This window comes from Ambystoma mexicanum, chromosome 2p (assembly GCF_040938575.1).
Source record: "Ambystoma mexicanum isolate Mex_15411 chromosome 2p, UKY_AmexF1_1, whole genome shotgun sequence".
In the NCBI taxonomy this organism is placed as follows: domain Eukaryota; kingdom Metazoa; phylum Chordata; class Amphibia; order Caudata; family Ambystomatidae; genus Ambystoma; species Ambystoma mexicanum.
In genome coordinates this window covers 37,158,450-37,174,131 of record NC_090923.1, presented here as the reverse complement: position 1 = coordinate 37,174,131, position 15,682 = coordinate 37,158,450, and the positions used below count along the sequence as shown (strand labels likewise).

The 15,682-nt window shown below is 49.8% G+C and overlaps 3 protein-coding genes across 3 annotated transcripts; all 3 read right to left on the bottom strand.

Annotated features, from left to right (window-relative positions):
- Positions 1-11,513: 11,513 nt before the first annotated feature.
- Positions 11,514-12,020, bottom strand: LOC138567702 (bile salt-activated lipase-like). The gene has a single exon (XM_069646169.1). It carries the CDS (start codon positions 12,018-12,020, stop codon positions 11,514-11,516), a length of 507 nt encoding a protein of 168 aa, XP_069502270.1.
- A 989-nt stretch (positions 12,021-13,009) lies between these two features.
- On the bottom strand, positions 13,010-14,374 carry LOC138567701 (putative mediator of RNA polymerase II transcription subunit 26). The gene has a single exon (XM_069646168.1). It carries the CDS (start codon positions 14,372-14,374, stop codon positions 13,010-13,012), a length of 1,365 nt encoding a protein of 454 aa, XP_069502269.1.
- Positions 14,375-14,428: 54 nt separating this feature from the next.
- Positions 14,429-15,337, bottom strand: LOC138567700 (putative cyclin-dependent serine/threonine-protein kinase DDB_G0272797/DDB_G0274007). The gene has a single exon (XM_069646167.1). The coding sequence runs from the start codon at positions 15,335-15,337 to the stop codon at positions 14,429-14,431; it is 909 nt and encodes a 302-aa protein (XP_069502268.1).
- Between the last annotated feature and the right edge of the window lie 345 nt (positions 15,338-15,682).

Sequence of the window (15,682 nt, the reverse complement as noted above, 5' to 3'; positions counted from 1 at the left end):
GCTTGTGGGAGCTTCCTGAGGTGCTGATTCAGCATCAGGTTGGTGAACTGGCTGACTAGGTCGAACACATGGGGAGGTCCACGCAGCAACGGCACATTGCATGAAGACGCTTTGGACAGGCAGACGATGCCCGAGTCGCTGCAGCTCAGACATGGTCTAATGCGGGAAACAGGTTCCAGGGCTGTTCCTTGAATTCTGGGTTGCTGGAGGCCCAATCCGGGGTCACCAGGAACAAGGCGAGTCTTTAGTTCTGCACCGCCACTACTGGGATTTGTCTGTCACCTACAGGGGGTTCTTCACCTCCAGTGAGCATAATGCTGGTTCCAGTGCTGCCAGCAGGGATGCCTTGGACCAATAGCAGAGTCATCCTCACTGCCCACGCGGGATGATTAGGGGGAAGATCAGTCCCTTGCATTGGAGACTTCCTTATTCACCTCTATGACAGAGGGCTATGGAATAGACTGTGCCCCCAACAGAGTTATAGATTAATATTTTTTCTTTCAGAGTCCAAAGATGATTCAAAGAGGGGTTGCTCCTCTCATTATAAGGACACAATGTCACAGGGGACGTGTCCCAAGCAAGCCTGCTGTAAGTGGCTGAATTCATATTAATGTAACACGTGCGATTTTCCTTATGCACTCATGCCCAGAGTACCTTGCCTGGAGGAAATGGAGGGGAAAGGAAAAGGATGAGGGTCCTAACAAAAACCAAGACGGTGGGACCTTTCTCTCAACCCACCTCTCCTTTCTCTAATTCTGCCCCATTCTCATGCATGCAGACTTCAAAGTGAATCCACTGGCCAAAACCCTGGTGTGAGGGTGACTTTGTTAAGGTCAGTGCTGCATTTGAGTCACTAGCTCCCAGGAGGTCTCCTAGTGAGTATTCCTGTGTCCTGGGGGAGGGTGTTACCCTTGTGCAGGAGAATCAAAGAAGCAATATCTTGACCATTGTTCCACACGACTGTAGTGGAGACAGTCAGGCAAGACCCTAATACATATCAATCTGCATTTAGGGCCCTTGGAACGTGTATCTGTTGCTGGATGGGATTATACCAGAATCATTTTGAGTCCAAAAAACCGGACAAACTCAAGAAGATGCCAAGTTGCTATTTTATTAGCAATTATCTAACACATGGAGTTTACAATGAACATCAATGGACGTACGCTCATTCTCAGCGATTTCCACATCAAATACAATTATATACTTGTTTATGTGTTAGAATGACTTCATACTATATGTCAACAGCAAAAGCTATCAAGGGTTGGGATTGGTTAAGGGACACATCTAGATATACAATCATATAAGAGCTAGGTTTGTTATTGGCTGTCCGATATTAGGTGGACAAATTCTGCCTACCTCTTCATACGTGTCATTTAAGAAAAATCAATTACACAGTGTTTCATTGGATTCTCAAGCTATAACGTCCTTCGTAATATGGACTAATACAATTGGTTGGCAAGCTTATACCATGTCTGGAACATTCACTTAAATTAGCAGCACGTAAACCAAGACCCAGGTGCAAGTAGATAGGACATGAAGCTGCCCAACCACACAATTAGCCCAAAATCTCTCATCACCCATGCCTTCTGCCATGAAATTCTCATTGCACTTTGGCCTTGCAGAGTATTCTTGTCCTGGGACTGCAGCGGGAGTGAGGGCACTCGCTATCGTGTCTGGAACTCCAAGCCCTATTTTCAGCCTCGACTCGCGTGACAAGATACTATGATTCTGTTCAATCTGCAAGCTTGTTATTGAATTAAGACTTGGCATCTTCTGTGTCTTTTGTTAGACCTTAACGTGAGAAGATTCATCCTCCACACACACATTCCGCTTCAGCATAGCCAGCTGACCTCGACTTCTCAGTTCTTGACTTCAGGCCAGACAGCCTCCCAACGCAGCTCCAACAACCTGCAATTCTACTGCGACACAGCCTTCCATTTTCTCTTCACGGTTCTTTGACTTATGATTTCATGATACCAATGTGCAGTTTCTGTACAATGGCGGCTCCACCTGCATTCTATTCACTACTTGTAGCTCGCCTATACGATGACTTGATCTATCTTGCCTTTCAGAGTATGTACATTCCTTATGCTTCTAATTTCAGCATCTTCTACTGTGTAAACTTCTTTTACACTTTTAAGGTTCCCTTGATTCTTTACTTCATCATTTCTCCTCTAGGGTCCATACATCGTCTTCATTCAGTATTTGAGGACTTTGTGCACACTTTCTTATGACATCATTAGTCCATCTTCTTAGCTCTTTCTCATATTCCTTCAGGGAGTTCCTCCTCCAGGCTGTCATCAACTTGAGGATACATTCGGTATGGTTGTCTCAATGGATACCTTCTTCTAAATACTCGCGGCGGTATTGGTACAGTAGCTCATGTTAGACAGGGCACAGTCTCATGTCTCAAATACGGAGGCGGTAGGGGGGTAGGATCTCCTGCGGATGTCTACGTCTGCTCCTCTACAAATGCTTTCATAGCTGAGCCCCCCTCACAGAGCTGACACTAGTGTGATACCAAATTGCTGTGGCTGTATAACTGTGTGATTTTAGCAACCCCCATGCCAACCCATTGATGGCTTATATTTAGAGATGTACGTGTCACCAGACTGACTAGATTACACAATTATTTTGACTGTAAAGAGATGTGTAGAAGATTAAAAAGCTACCCCTGTCTGCTAGAAATTTAAATTTTATTAGCTTTCTGGAATCCACAAGCGACCTTTGAAACTTCCCTGCACTAATGCAGGGCTTGCGATGAGGGCTCCAGGAAGATGTCTCAGCAAAGGGACACTTGTAAACTATAATGTTGGCATGAGGCATTTATTAAAGGGGGTTTGATTAGCGGACCTCCATTTCAAAAACGGAATTATCTGCATCATTTTATATTAATACAAATAAAAAACAGGGCTTTCACGCCCTTGCACCGGGCAATCCGTCACAGTCATTGTATGAGAATGAAGGAGGAGAGACACACACAGGGCAGGTTTGGGGGGTATGAATCAAATCTAGCAGGGCTGCTTGGATAAGCTAGTATCCTACTGGAACAGAATTAAACAACAGGTGCCCATAAAATGCATCCTTTGGGGTAAGAACACTGTACATCTGACTTGCTGTATACTCTAGTGTCGGAGGCCCCAGTATGGGACTGGAAGAGGAGTCCCCGGAGTAAGTTGTCAAAACCAGAGACGTCGCTAGAGGGGGCTGAAGGGGCTATAACTAAAGGTCTTTGGGTTGCAGCCCCGGATAGAAGGTGAAGAGCTAGAACCAAAAGGCTAGCTAGCCCCGAGTCCCCACAGTCTGACATTAGCGTAGCACCCGATCCTTTGCAGACCTAGCAACACCTCTGGTCAAAACATGAGTCCATAAAGCGCAAGCTCAGGGGTAAGAACCAGCTGTATCAGGCTGGCTTGAGTACGTACATGTAAGAGGTGTCGGTGGACTGGAGCAGGAAGCTTAGGAATAACTTATATGTGAAATAATGAACTCATACACCACATGCACACCTCATACTCCACAGGCACAGGGTTACGACCAAGCAATATTGGCCTAGCTTGAGTTCTCTTATGTAGGAGGTCTTAGTATCAAATGTAGAAGGCGGCTGAGGAGTAAGATGTCAAGCAGGGTGGACTTAGGATTAAGATCCCGCTTGATCAGGGTGGCTTGGGATCTGCAGTGCAGGAGGTCCCAGTGTGGTACTGGAGGAGGGCCAGGAGTAAGATCCAGCACTGTCAGGGTGTCTTGGATTCTGCAGTGTAGGAGGTCCTAGTATGGAACTGGAGGAGGAGGGCCAGGAGTAAGTTCCAGCTCTATGAGGCAGCTTTGGATTCTGCAGTGTAGGAGGTCCAAGTATGGAACTGGAGGAGGAGGGCCAGGAGTAAGATCCAGCTCTATGAGGCAGTCTTGGATTCTGCAGTGTAGGAGGTCCAAGTATGGAACTGGAGGAGGAGGGCCAGGAGTAAGATCAGGCTCTATCATGCTGGCTTGGATTCTGCCATGTAGGAGGTCCTAGTATGGGACAGGAGGCAGAGGGCCAGGAGTAAGATCCAGTTCTATCATGCTGGCTTGGGTTCCACAGTATACGAGGTGCCAGTATGGGACTGGGGGAGGAAGGCCAGGAGTAAGATCCAGCTCTATCATGCTGGCTTGGGTTCTGCGGTGTAAGAGGTGCCAGTATGGGACTGGAGGTGGAAGGCCAGGAATAAGATCCAGCTCTATCATGCTGGCTTGGGTTCCACAGTATACAAGGTGCCAGTATGGGACTGGGGGCGGAAGGCCAGGAGTATGATCCAGCTCTATCATGCTGACTTGGGTTCCACAGAATACGAGGTGCTAGTATGGGACTGGGGGAGGAAGGCCAGGAGTAAGATCCAGCTCTATCATGCTGGCTTGGGTTTTGCAGTGTAAGAGGTGCCAGTATGGGACTGGAGGAGGAAGGCCAGGAGTAAGATCCAGCTCTATCATGCTGGCTTGGGTTCTGCAGTGTAAGAGGTGCCAGTATGGGACTGGAGGAGGAGGGCCAGGAGTAAAATCCATCACTGTCATGGTGGCTTGGGTTCTGCAGTGTAGGGGGTCCCCGTATGGGACTGGAGGAGGAGGGCCAGGAGTAAGTTCCAGCTCTATCATGCTGGCTTGGGTTCTTCAGTGTAGGGGTTCCCCGTATGGGACTGGGGGAGGAAGGCCAGGAGTAAGATCCAGCTCTATCATGCTGGCTTGGGTTCTGCAGTGTAAGAGGTGCCAGTATGGGACTGGAGGTGGAAGGCCAGGAGTAAGATCCAGCTCTATCATGCTGGCTTGGGTTCTGCAGTGTAGGAGGTCCCAGTATGGGACTGGAGGAGGAGGGCCAGGAGTAAAATCCATCACTGTCATGGTGGCTTGGGTTCTGTAGTGTAGGGGGTCCCCGTATGGGACTGGTGAAGGAGGGCCAGGAGTAAGATCCAGCACTGTCAGTGTGGCTTGTGTTCTGCAGTGTAGGAGGTCCCAGTATGGGCTTGGAGGAGGAGGCCCAGGAGTGAGATCCAGCACTGTCAGGGTGGCTTGGGTTCTGCAGTGTAGGAGGTCCTAGTATGGGACTGGAGGAGGAGGGCCAGGAGTAAGATCCAGCTCGATCAGGCTGCCTTGGATGCTGCAATGTAGGAGATCCCAGTATGTGACTGGAGGAGGTGGGCCAGGAGTAAAATCCATCACTGTCATGGTGGCTTGGGTTCTGCAGTGTAGGGGGTCCCCGTATGGGACTGGAGGAGGAGGGCCAGGAGTAAGTTCCAGCTCTATCATGCTGGCTTGGGTTCTTCAGTGTAGGGGGTCCCCGTATGGGACTGGTGAAGGAGGGCCAGGAGTGAGATCCAGCCCTGTCGTGGTGGCTTGGGTTCTTCAGTGTAGGGGTTCCCCGTATGGGACTGGTGAAGGAGGGCCAGGAGTTAGATCCAGCCCTGTCGTGGTGGCTTGGGTTCTGCAGTGTAGGAGGTCCCAGTGTGGGACTGGAGGAGGAGGGTCACAACCTGAGCCTGCCGAGTCCAGCCTCGGGAGTTACCACCGCCTCTGTTAGATTGAGTGGGGTAGACTCAGGTGTCAGAGGTCCCACTATGAGACTCGATGTGGACGTGTCACAAGGGTAAGAGATTACAGTATAAAACACGATGGGGGACGTTTGCGTGGGAGATCACAGTCTGAAATAAGCCTCACTCTGCACATTAGTAAAGGCTTTAATCCCAAACATACAAGCTAAAGGGAAGGTTCAGGCGTCTGTACCTGGTGAATACCTGGAAGAGGCTAATCTTTGGCAACAATAGACAGGACTGAGGAAGAGCAAAGCTGGAGACCAGCTAGAGTCTGTGTGTGACGAGCAGACAGGGCACCGACACTCCAGCGTGTGCAGAGCCACACGTATCCTTGCTATTCCTCCACTGGCCCTGACTTCCTGACGTGTGCAGATGTCACCCGGTCATGGTGTGTGCACCCCAAGGTATGTGACATCCTTTCACACTTGCCTAAATACTGTCCAAGGGCGGATGAACGTCAGCTACCGCGCCCTCAAGCGCCTAGATCTAAGATCCAGAACACAAGCGCCCCCATCCTTCTTCCTCCTTCCATTTAGGCTTGGTAGCCTGCTTTGGGCACCCCCTTCCTGTTACTTTTAAATGCATCTGCATTCTCGGAATCTTCTTGGGTGACAACCTTTCAGGCAAACCCAAACAGGCAGACAACATTGCGTTGCATATCGACTCTTCCAATGGCGTCGCTCCCATTAGAGCCACCATTGTCCCAAGAATTGACTTTCTCGACTCCCGCAGCGCTGGTCTCCTAATTTTCACGCTGGGGGTCTTTCTATTTTAGGGAGTAAATTGCATGAAGTGACCACTCACATCTCTTCTGTGCAAAAGTGCTCCTTCTGGGTCATTTGCAGTCCACAATGAAATCAAGCGCCACTTTATGTGCTATGGACAAACATTCGACATGTATTTATTTATTTATTTATTTATTTAAATTTTCATTTATAAAGCTCAGAAAAACCCAGAGGTATCGAGGTACTGTTACAAGTACCAGTTCCATTTAGAAGGTAAGCATAAAGTGGATCATGCAGAAATACACCGACCATCCTATCATCAGAGATAACGCAGGGCACAAGTGACCGAGGACACCGGGATGAAATGCCCTGTGATGATCCTAACAGAGACAACGGCAGAATAAAAACATGCTATAACTGCAACTTGTCAAAAGCAAAATACATCCTGTGAAATGGATGCTTATTCCACTCTAAATGCGCTTTGGAGGTTTTTGTCTGCATTGTGAATTTTAGGTGTTTAATATTTGTTATGCCTATTCTTTCTTATTTAGGGTCACTGCTCAAAGTGTTACACTTGTGATACCCTCTGTTTTTTTTAAGAGGCCTGAACAAGAAATCCAGCCACTCCAAAAACAAAGAGACACATGGCGCTGGCCACAGCCCAGGAGCTTCCATTTAAAATAAATAATAAATAAATAAACCTTAGGGTAGCATGGAAGGCCTCAGGGTTCACAGCTGTGACCCCTGGTGTCCCCCAAATGACATCTCTGAATGTATTGGATCCCTATGTCCGCATTTCTTACACACTGCAAAGAAGGGAATTGGTCTCCTCCAATTAATGGTTGTGTGGGGCAATTCAAATGGATTTCTTTGGAATCTGCCTGCTAAAACCTGGTGCTCAAAGCAGGAGGACTCCATAGAAATCCTTTAGTTTAGTTTAGTTTATTACTTATATAGCGCACCTAACCCAAGGGTAACTCGGCGCTTGTACTTGAATACATGGTAGATTACATAATAGAATCCATTTGAAGAACAGTTACAATGTTGCATAGTCATAGTTTAACGCCAGCTTGAAAAACGAATGTGTTTATTACCATTGTAAGGAGCTTATACAACATGGCAGCAAGTAACTTCATGTTACTTAATAATGTTTCATACAAGTATATGCTGCAAATGTGTTTATAATTGACTAACATGTATTAATCTAGCATAGTAAATATTGAAAACTTATTTTTTTATTTACATTACAGTTCATCAGAACTATTCACAAAAAGAGAAAACAATAAAAATGATCCCAATAGATACAATCAATCAATATGATGCATCATTTCATAACTAATTCAAACACTTTAAAACACACTTAAAAGAGTTTCACACTTATGATCAATTAATTTCCCTCTTTTTCTCAGGCACACAAATCAGAACATAAAGTCCACTATGCCATCTTTACAAGTTCCCGCCCAAAAGTTTGCCAAACGTGTACTGGTGCAATTGCCCTCGCCAGGCTACAACCCGACAGACCATTTAACCAAATAGAATCATTCTGAATCTCTCAAAAACCATCTGCAAGATGCCTATAATATCTGAGATAATGTGTGTAGATCAATTTACAGGCAGTAAGAGCATGTCTTAATGCCTCAGTCGAAGGACGATCACCGTATAATCGACAATGTTGTCATTTCTTCGGCAGTCCCAACCAAGAGCCCTTACCTGCCATAACATCAGCCTCATAAAGGTCCTTCTGAAAACAGGACTAGGACATAATACAGCTTAACATAATCACTCAAAGAGGATAGCAGGCCCACATGATCGTAATTACGGACCCAATCCCAAGCCTGAGAGCTCTTCTTAAAAGTACCTATAAGGACTCCCAAACTCTCCTCCCGGTCCATAGCCCATGCTATCTTCGCAAAAAAGCTCTTACTGATTGATTTAAAGGTCGCCAAGATTGGGCTGGACCCATTGGTCTTTTCGTCCCGGAAGGTAGGAAGTTCCATATTCCTCTCACCACCTCTTATTTTTAAATAGAGGTTTCCCCTGCTAATTTTAATCACTGTACTCAGTGAAGTCAAGACTAACTCTATATGAATTGCTTGGATAGGAATTGCATTCCCAATATACGTCGCCAAATGTATCCCTCAGGCCGATCAGCCCAACTTTCCGAATCCATAAAAGAGCATTACAATGCATAGGCGATACTTGACACCAGTTTTTTGTTGCTATAAAGTTACTATACCTATCAAGATAAAACCAGGATCGCTAGAGACAAACCTTTTCACGCGAAGCATAATGGACACCGACTTGTAGTGTCGTCTTTTAAATAATGACACTCATCGTAGCCTAAGTATCCATAATAGTAAACTTTACTCATCTTGCCCTCCGGAATAAATATATTCATGTGATTATTCTTGGCCATCCCGAATTTCATTATTTTGGTCGTTTCAAAATTAATATGCCGGCCATTAGACTTTGCATATTTAGCCATAGCGGTTGCACCCCTGCAAATCCCTATATAGGTTGAATCGAAGATGGCCAAATCATCAGCGTTGGCAAGGTAAGGAATTTTAGTTCTTCCCAATTTAGGTGCAAAATTAGATACCCTGGCCAAACACTCACCAACATGGGCCAGGAACAGATTGAATGAAACAGGAGTGAGCACACATCCTTGTTTCACCTCTTTACCAGTTTTGTTTGAGGCAGACATAGCTCCTGTACTATTCCATCTGGCTAGCACAGTATTCTCATACAAGAGACACAGGCATATTCATCTTCTCCAACTTTACCCATATCTTTGCACGATCCAGCTCATGAAATGCAGCTGCAAAGTCTACGATGAGAATGTAAAGGGGTAATACAGATTTACCACAAGCCTTGCGAATGAAGGAGTTAACCATGAAGATGTTGTAAGAGCCCCTTCTGGAAGCCTATGCAGAGGAGCTGCCAACTGCCCCTGCAGGAAGTCCCGCCCCTCTCCCACCTATATGCTGGAAGCGAGAAATCGTGCCATGCTTGACACCAGCGTTTCTCACTATTCCGCAGAGAATCTTTGAGAAAAGGTATTCATTAAGAAACCCTATCAGATGTAGTCCCGAAGAGATGTCAATCTCTTGGAGGAAATCCCTGAAGGAATTATGAAAAATGAGAGAAAGAGAAGTTGGTGACGTCACAAGAAACGAGTGTGATGCACTGAGAAGACTGGCTGAAGAAGAGAGTGTATGGACCCTATAGAAACTCATGACGAAGTAAAGGGTTGAGTAAACCTTAAGGAAAGGGACACAATTCCAATCTTCAGTTGGTTAGGAAAAGAGCTTGGTATAAGGAAGTATGCAATAGTCTACCTCATTATCTTGGCAGGGATTGTAATTTCAAACGTGTAAACATGTCTGGCGGAAGGGGAGATGACTAGTGGTGATCAAGTGATCAGGTGAACCATTTCTGCTGTTAATTTAGGGAGAATATATTTGTGCGCAGCCTTGTCTTTCTATAATGGGGTAGGGGACGTTAGTCCTTGCAAATCGCCAGTGACTCCATTACAGGTTCTTTTTTATATTGATTGGTCATTTCTAAATAAAATCAGTTTAAGGACATCTTCTCCAGGGCAACAACAAGCACATCTTCACCAAAAGTGGGGTGGAGAGGGCACCCAAAGAAATATGGGTTGAATTCATAATGACCAAAAGTTCACAAACAAAATGCAGACTTTTTAATAGAAGTCTATGAACACGCATAGACTGCAACTGCTGAGCATATGCACACGGGTGAGGAACTGGCCCCTATGGAAGTATTTGTTCCCATGTAAGACCTCTTGACTGCTCCATCCACTCATTTACCACCTGGGATAGAAGGACCTGTGCCCTCTGCGGCCATGACTGCTTTACCTGCCAGACTTGATATCCCTGAGTTACCAAGAGAGGGAGCGCGGTGGTGGCAAGTCTCACATACCGCTATAGCTATAAGCAACACCAACACCTCTGGAGCTGGCAACTGATACCGGCTGAGACGTTCTTCCGACCATCGATGCTCCATGGCTGTGAAGAGCTGTTGTCCATGGGTCTAATAATTGCTCCCGAACCCCTCCTGAGGATCGGCCAGGATTTGACTACGGGATCTGTAGCGGAGTTCTTCCATTCTGCTTTCTCCCACCTGGCTGCCGCCGGCTCTTTCGGGGCCACTCACCTTGAACTAGAGGCATCTCCTGGTCTTGACGCTGGTGTTGGAGAGGCATCTCCCTGTCTTGAGTCTGGTGTTGGAGAGGCATCTCCCTGTCTTGAGTCTGGTGTTGGAGAGGCATCTCCCGGTCTTGAGGCTGGTGTTGGAAATGCATCTCTGTGTCTTGAGTCGGGGGTTGGAGAGGCATCTCCCGGTCTTGAGTCTGGTGTTGGAGAGGCATCTCCCTGTCTTGAGTCTGGTGTTGGAGAGGCATCTTCCGGTCTTGATGCTGGTGTTGGAGAGGCATCTCCCGGTCTTGACGATGGTGTTGGAGAGGCATCTCTGTGTCTTGAGTCTGGTGTAGGAGAGGCATCTCCCTGTCTTGAGTCAGGGGTTGGAGAGGCATCTCCCTGTCTTGAGTCTGGTGTCACAGAGGCGTCTCACGGTATTGACGCTGGTGTTGGAGAGGCATCTCCCTGTCTTGAGTCGGGTGTCGGAGAGGCATCGCCCTGTCTTGAGTCTGGTGTTGGAGAGGCATCTCCCTGTCTTGAGTCAGGGGTTGGAGAGGCATCTCCCTGTCTTGAGTCTGGTGTCACAGAGGCGTCTCACGGTATTGACGCTGGTGTTGGAGAGGCATCTCCCTGTCTTGAGTCGGGTGTCGGAGAGGCATCGCCCTGTCTTGAGTCTGGTGTTGGAGAGGCATCTCCCTGTCTTGAGTCTGGTGTTGGAGAGGCATCGCCCTGTCTTGAGTCTGGTGTTGGAGAGGCATCTCCCTGTATTGAGTCTGGTGTTGGAGAGGCATCTCCCTGTCTTGAGTCTGGTGTTGGAGAGGCATCGCCCTGTCTTGAGTCTGGTGTTGGAGAGGCATCTCCCTGTATTGAGTCTGGTGTTGGAGAGGCATCTCCCTGTCTTTAGTCAGGGGAGATGGAGAGGCATCTCCCTGTCTTGAGTTTGGTGTCAGAGAGGCATCTCCCGGTCTTGACTCTGGTGTTGGAGAGGCATCTCCCTGTCTTGAGTCGGGTGTCAGAGAGGCATTGCCCTGTCTTGAGTCTGGTGTTGGAGAGGCATCTCCCTGTCTTCAGTCTGGTGTTGGAGAGGCATCTCCCGGTCTTGACGCTGGTGTTGGAGAGGCATCTCCCTGTCTTGAGTCAGGTGTTGGAGAGGCATCTCCCTGTATTGAGTCTGGTGTTGGAGAGGCATCTCCCTGTCTTGAGTCGGATGTCGGAGAGGCATCGCCCTGTCTTGAGTCTGGTGTTGGAGAGGCATCGCCCTGTTTTGAGTCGGGTGTCAGAGAGGCATCGCCCTGTCTTGAGTCTGGTGTTGGAGAGGCATCTCCCTGTCTTGAGTCTGGTGTTGGAGAGGCATCTCCCGGTCTTGACGCTGGCGTTGGAGAGGCATCTCCCTGTCTTGAGTCGGGTGTTGGAGAGGCATCTCCCTGTCTTGAGTCTGGTGTTGGAGAGGCATCTCCCTGTATTGAGTCTGGTGTTGGAGAGGCATCTCCCGGTCTTGACGCTGGTGTTGGAGAGGCATCTCCCTGTCTTGAGTCTGGTGTTGGAGAGGCCTCTCCCGGTCTTGACGCTGGCATTGGAGAGGCATCTCCCGGTCTTGATGCTGGTGTTGGAGAGGCATCTCCCTGTCTTGAGTCTGGTGTTGGAGAGGCATCTCCCTGTATTGAGTCTGGTGTTGGAGAGGCATCTCCCTGTATTGAGTCTGGTGTCACAGAGGCGTCTCACGGTATTGACGCTGGTGTTGGAGAGGCATCTCCCTGTCTTGAGTCGGGTGTCGGAGAGGCATCGCCCTGTCTTGAGTCTGGTGTTGGAGAGGCATCTCCCTGTCTTGAGTCTGGTGTTGGAGAGGCATCTCCCGGTCTTGACGCTGGTGTTAGAGAGGCATCTCCCTGTCTTGAGTCGGGTGTCAGAGAGGCATCTCCCAGTCTTGAGTCTGGTGTTGAAGAGGCATCTCCCTGTATTGAGTCTGGTTTTGGAGAGGCATCTCCCTGTCTTGAGTAGGGTGTCGGAGAGGCATCGCCCTGTCTTGAGTCTGGTGTTGGAGAGGCATCTCCCGGTCTTGACGCTGGTGTTGGAGAGGCATCGCCCTGTCTTGAGTCTGGTGTTGGAGAGGCATCTCCCTGTATTGAGTCTGGTGTTGGAGAGGCATCTCCCTGTCTTGAGTCAGGGGTTGGAGAGTCATCTCCCTGTCTTGAGTTTGGTGTCAGAGAGGCATCTCCCGGTCTTGACACTGGTGTTGGAGAGGCATCTCCCTGTCTTGAGTCGGGTGTCAGAGAGGCATTGCCCTGTCTTGAGTCTGGTGTTGGGGAGGCATCTCCCTGTCTTCAGTCTGGTGTTGGAGAGGCATCTCCCGGTCTTGACGCTGGTGTTGGAGAGGCATCTCCCTGTCTTGAGTCGGGTGTCGGAGAGGCATCTCCCTGTCTTGAGTCTGGTGTTGGAGAGGCATCTCCCTGTATTGAGTCTGGTGTTGGAGAGGCATCTCCCTGTCTTGAGTCGGATGTCGGAGAGGCATCGCCCTGTCTTGAGTCTGGTGTTGGAGAGGCATCGCCCTGTCTTGAGTCGGGTGTCAGAGAGGCATCGCCCTGTCTTGAGTCTGGTGTTGCAGAGGCATCTCCCTGTATTGAGTCTGGTGTTGGAGAGGCATCTCCCGGTCTTGACGCTGGTGTTGGAGAGGCATCTCCCTGTCTTGAGTCTGGTGTTGGAGAGGCATCTCCCGGTCTTGACGCTGGCGTTGGAGAGGCATCTCCCGGTCTTGACGCTGATGTTGGAGAGGCATCTCCCTGTCTTGAGTCTGGTGTTGGAGAGGCATCTCCGTCTCTTGAGTCTGGTGTTGGAGAGGCATCTCCCGGTCTTGACGCTGGCGTTGGAGAGCCATCTCCCTGTATTGCGTCTGGTGTTGGAGAGGCATCTCCCGGTCTTGACGCTGGCGTTGGAGAGGCATCTCCCTCTCTTGAGTCTGGTGTTGGAGAGGCATCTCCCGGTCTTGAGTCTGGTGTTGGAGAGCCATCTCCCTGTATTGCGTCTGGTGTTGGAGAGGCATCTCCCGGTCTTGACGCTGGCGTTGGAGAGGCATTTCCCTGTCTTGATTCTGGTGTTGGAGAGGCATCTCCCAGTCTTGACGCTGGCGTTGGAGAGGCATCTCCCGGTCTTGACGCTGGTGTTGGAGAGGCATCTCCCTGTCTTGATTCTGGTGTCGGAGAGGCATCACCCTGTCTTGAGTCTGGTGTCGGAGAGGCATTGCCCTGTCTTGAGTCTGGCGTTGGAGAGGCATTTCCCTGTATTGAGTCTGGTGTTGGAGAGGCATCTCCCGGTCTTGACGCTGGCGTTGGAGAGGCATCTCCCGGTCTTGACGCTGGTGTTGGAGATGCATCTCCATGTCTTGAGTCGGGGGTTGGAGAGGCATCGCCCTGTATTGAGTCTGGTGTTGGAGAGGCATCTCCCGGTCTTGACGCTGGTGTTGGAGAGGCATCTCCCGGTCTTGACGCTGGTGTTGGAGAGGTATCTCCCTGTCTTGAGTCTGGTGTTGGAGAGGCATCTCCCTGTCTTGAGTCTGGTGTTGGAGAGGCATCTCCCGGTCTTGACGCTGGCGTTGGAGAGGCATCTCCCGGTCTTGACGCTGGTGTTGGAAAGGCATCTCCCTGTCTTGAGTCCGGTGTTGGAGAGGCATCTCCCTATATTGACGCTGGCTTTGGAGAGGCATCTCCCTGTCTTGAGTCTGGTGTTGGAGAGGCATCTCCCGGTCTTGATGCTGGCGTTGGAGAGGCATCTCCCGGTCTTGAGTCTGGTGTTGGAGAGGCATCTCCCTGTATTGAGTCTGGTGTTGGAGAGGCATCTCCCGGTCTTGACGCTGGCGTTGGAGAGGCATCTCCCTGTCTTGAGTCTGGTGTTGGAGAGGCATCTCCCAGTCTTGACGCTGGCGTTGGAGAGGCATCGCCCGGTCTTGACGCTGGTGCTGGAGAGGCATCTCCCTGTCTTGAGTCTGGTGTCAGAGAGGCATTGCCCTGTCTTGAGTCTGGTGTCGGAGAGGCATCGCCCTGTCTTGAGTCTGGCGTTGGAGAGGCATCTCCCTGTATTGAGTCTGGTGTTGGAGAGGCATCTCCCGGTCTTGACGCTGGTGTTGGAGATGCATCCCCATGTCTTGAGTCGGGGGTTGGAGAGGCATCGCCCTGTATTGAGTCTGGTGTTGGAGAGGCATCTCCCGGTCTTGACGCTGGCGTTGGAGAGGCATCTCCCGGTTTTGACGCTGGCGTTGGAGAGGCATCTCCTGGTCTTGACGCTGGTGTTGGAGAGGCATCTCCCTGTCTTGAGTCTGGTGTTGGAGAGGCATCTCCCGGTCTTGACGCTGGCGTTGGAGAGGCATCTCCCTGTCTTGAGTCTGGTGTTGGAGAGGCATCTCTCGGTCTTGATGCTGGCGTTGGAGAGGCATCTCCCTGTCTTGAGTCTGGTGTTGGAGAGGCATCTCCCGGTCTTGACACTGGCGTTGGAGAGGCATCTCCCGGTCTTGAGTCTGGTGTTGGAGAGGCATCTCCCTGTCTTGACGCTGGTGTTGGAGAGGCATCTCACTGTCTTGAGTCTGGTGTTGGAGAGGCATCTCCCTGTATTGAGTCTGGTGTTGGAGAGGCATCTCTCTGTCTTGAGTCTGGTGTTGGAGAGGCATCGCCCTGTCTTGAGTCTGGTGTTGGATAGGCATCTCCCGGTCTTGAGTCTGGTGTTGGAGAGGCATCTCCCGGTCTTGACGCTGGTGTCGGAGAGGCATCTCCCGGTCTTGACGCTGGTGTTGGAGAGGCATCTCCCGGTCTTGACGCTGGTGTTGGAGAGGCATCTCACTGTCTTGAGTCTGGTGTTGGAGAGGCATCTCTCTGTATTGAGTCTGGTGTTGGAGAGGCATCTCCATGTCTTGAGTCGGGGGTTGGAGAGGAATCGCCCTGTATTGAGTCAGGTGTTGGAGAGGCATCTCCCGGTCTTGACGCTGGCATTGGAGAGGCATCTCCCTGTCTTGAGTCTGGTGTTGGAGAAGCATCTCCCGGTCTTGAGTCTGGTGTTGGAGAGGCATCTCCCTGTATTGAGTCTGGTGTTGGAGAGGCATCTCCCTGTATTGAGTCTGGTGTCGGAGAGGCATCGCCCTGTCTTGAGTCGGGTGTTGGAGAGGCATCTCCCTGTATTGAGTCTGGTGTCGGAGAGGCATCGCCCTGTCTTGAGTCTGGTGTTGGAGAGGCATCTCCCTGTCTTGAGTCTGGTG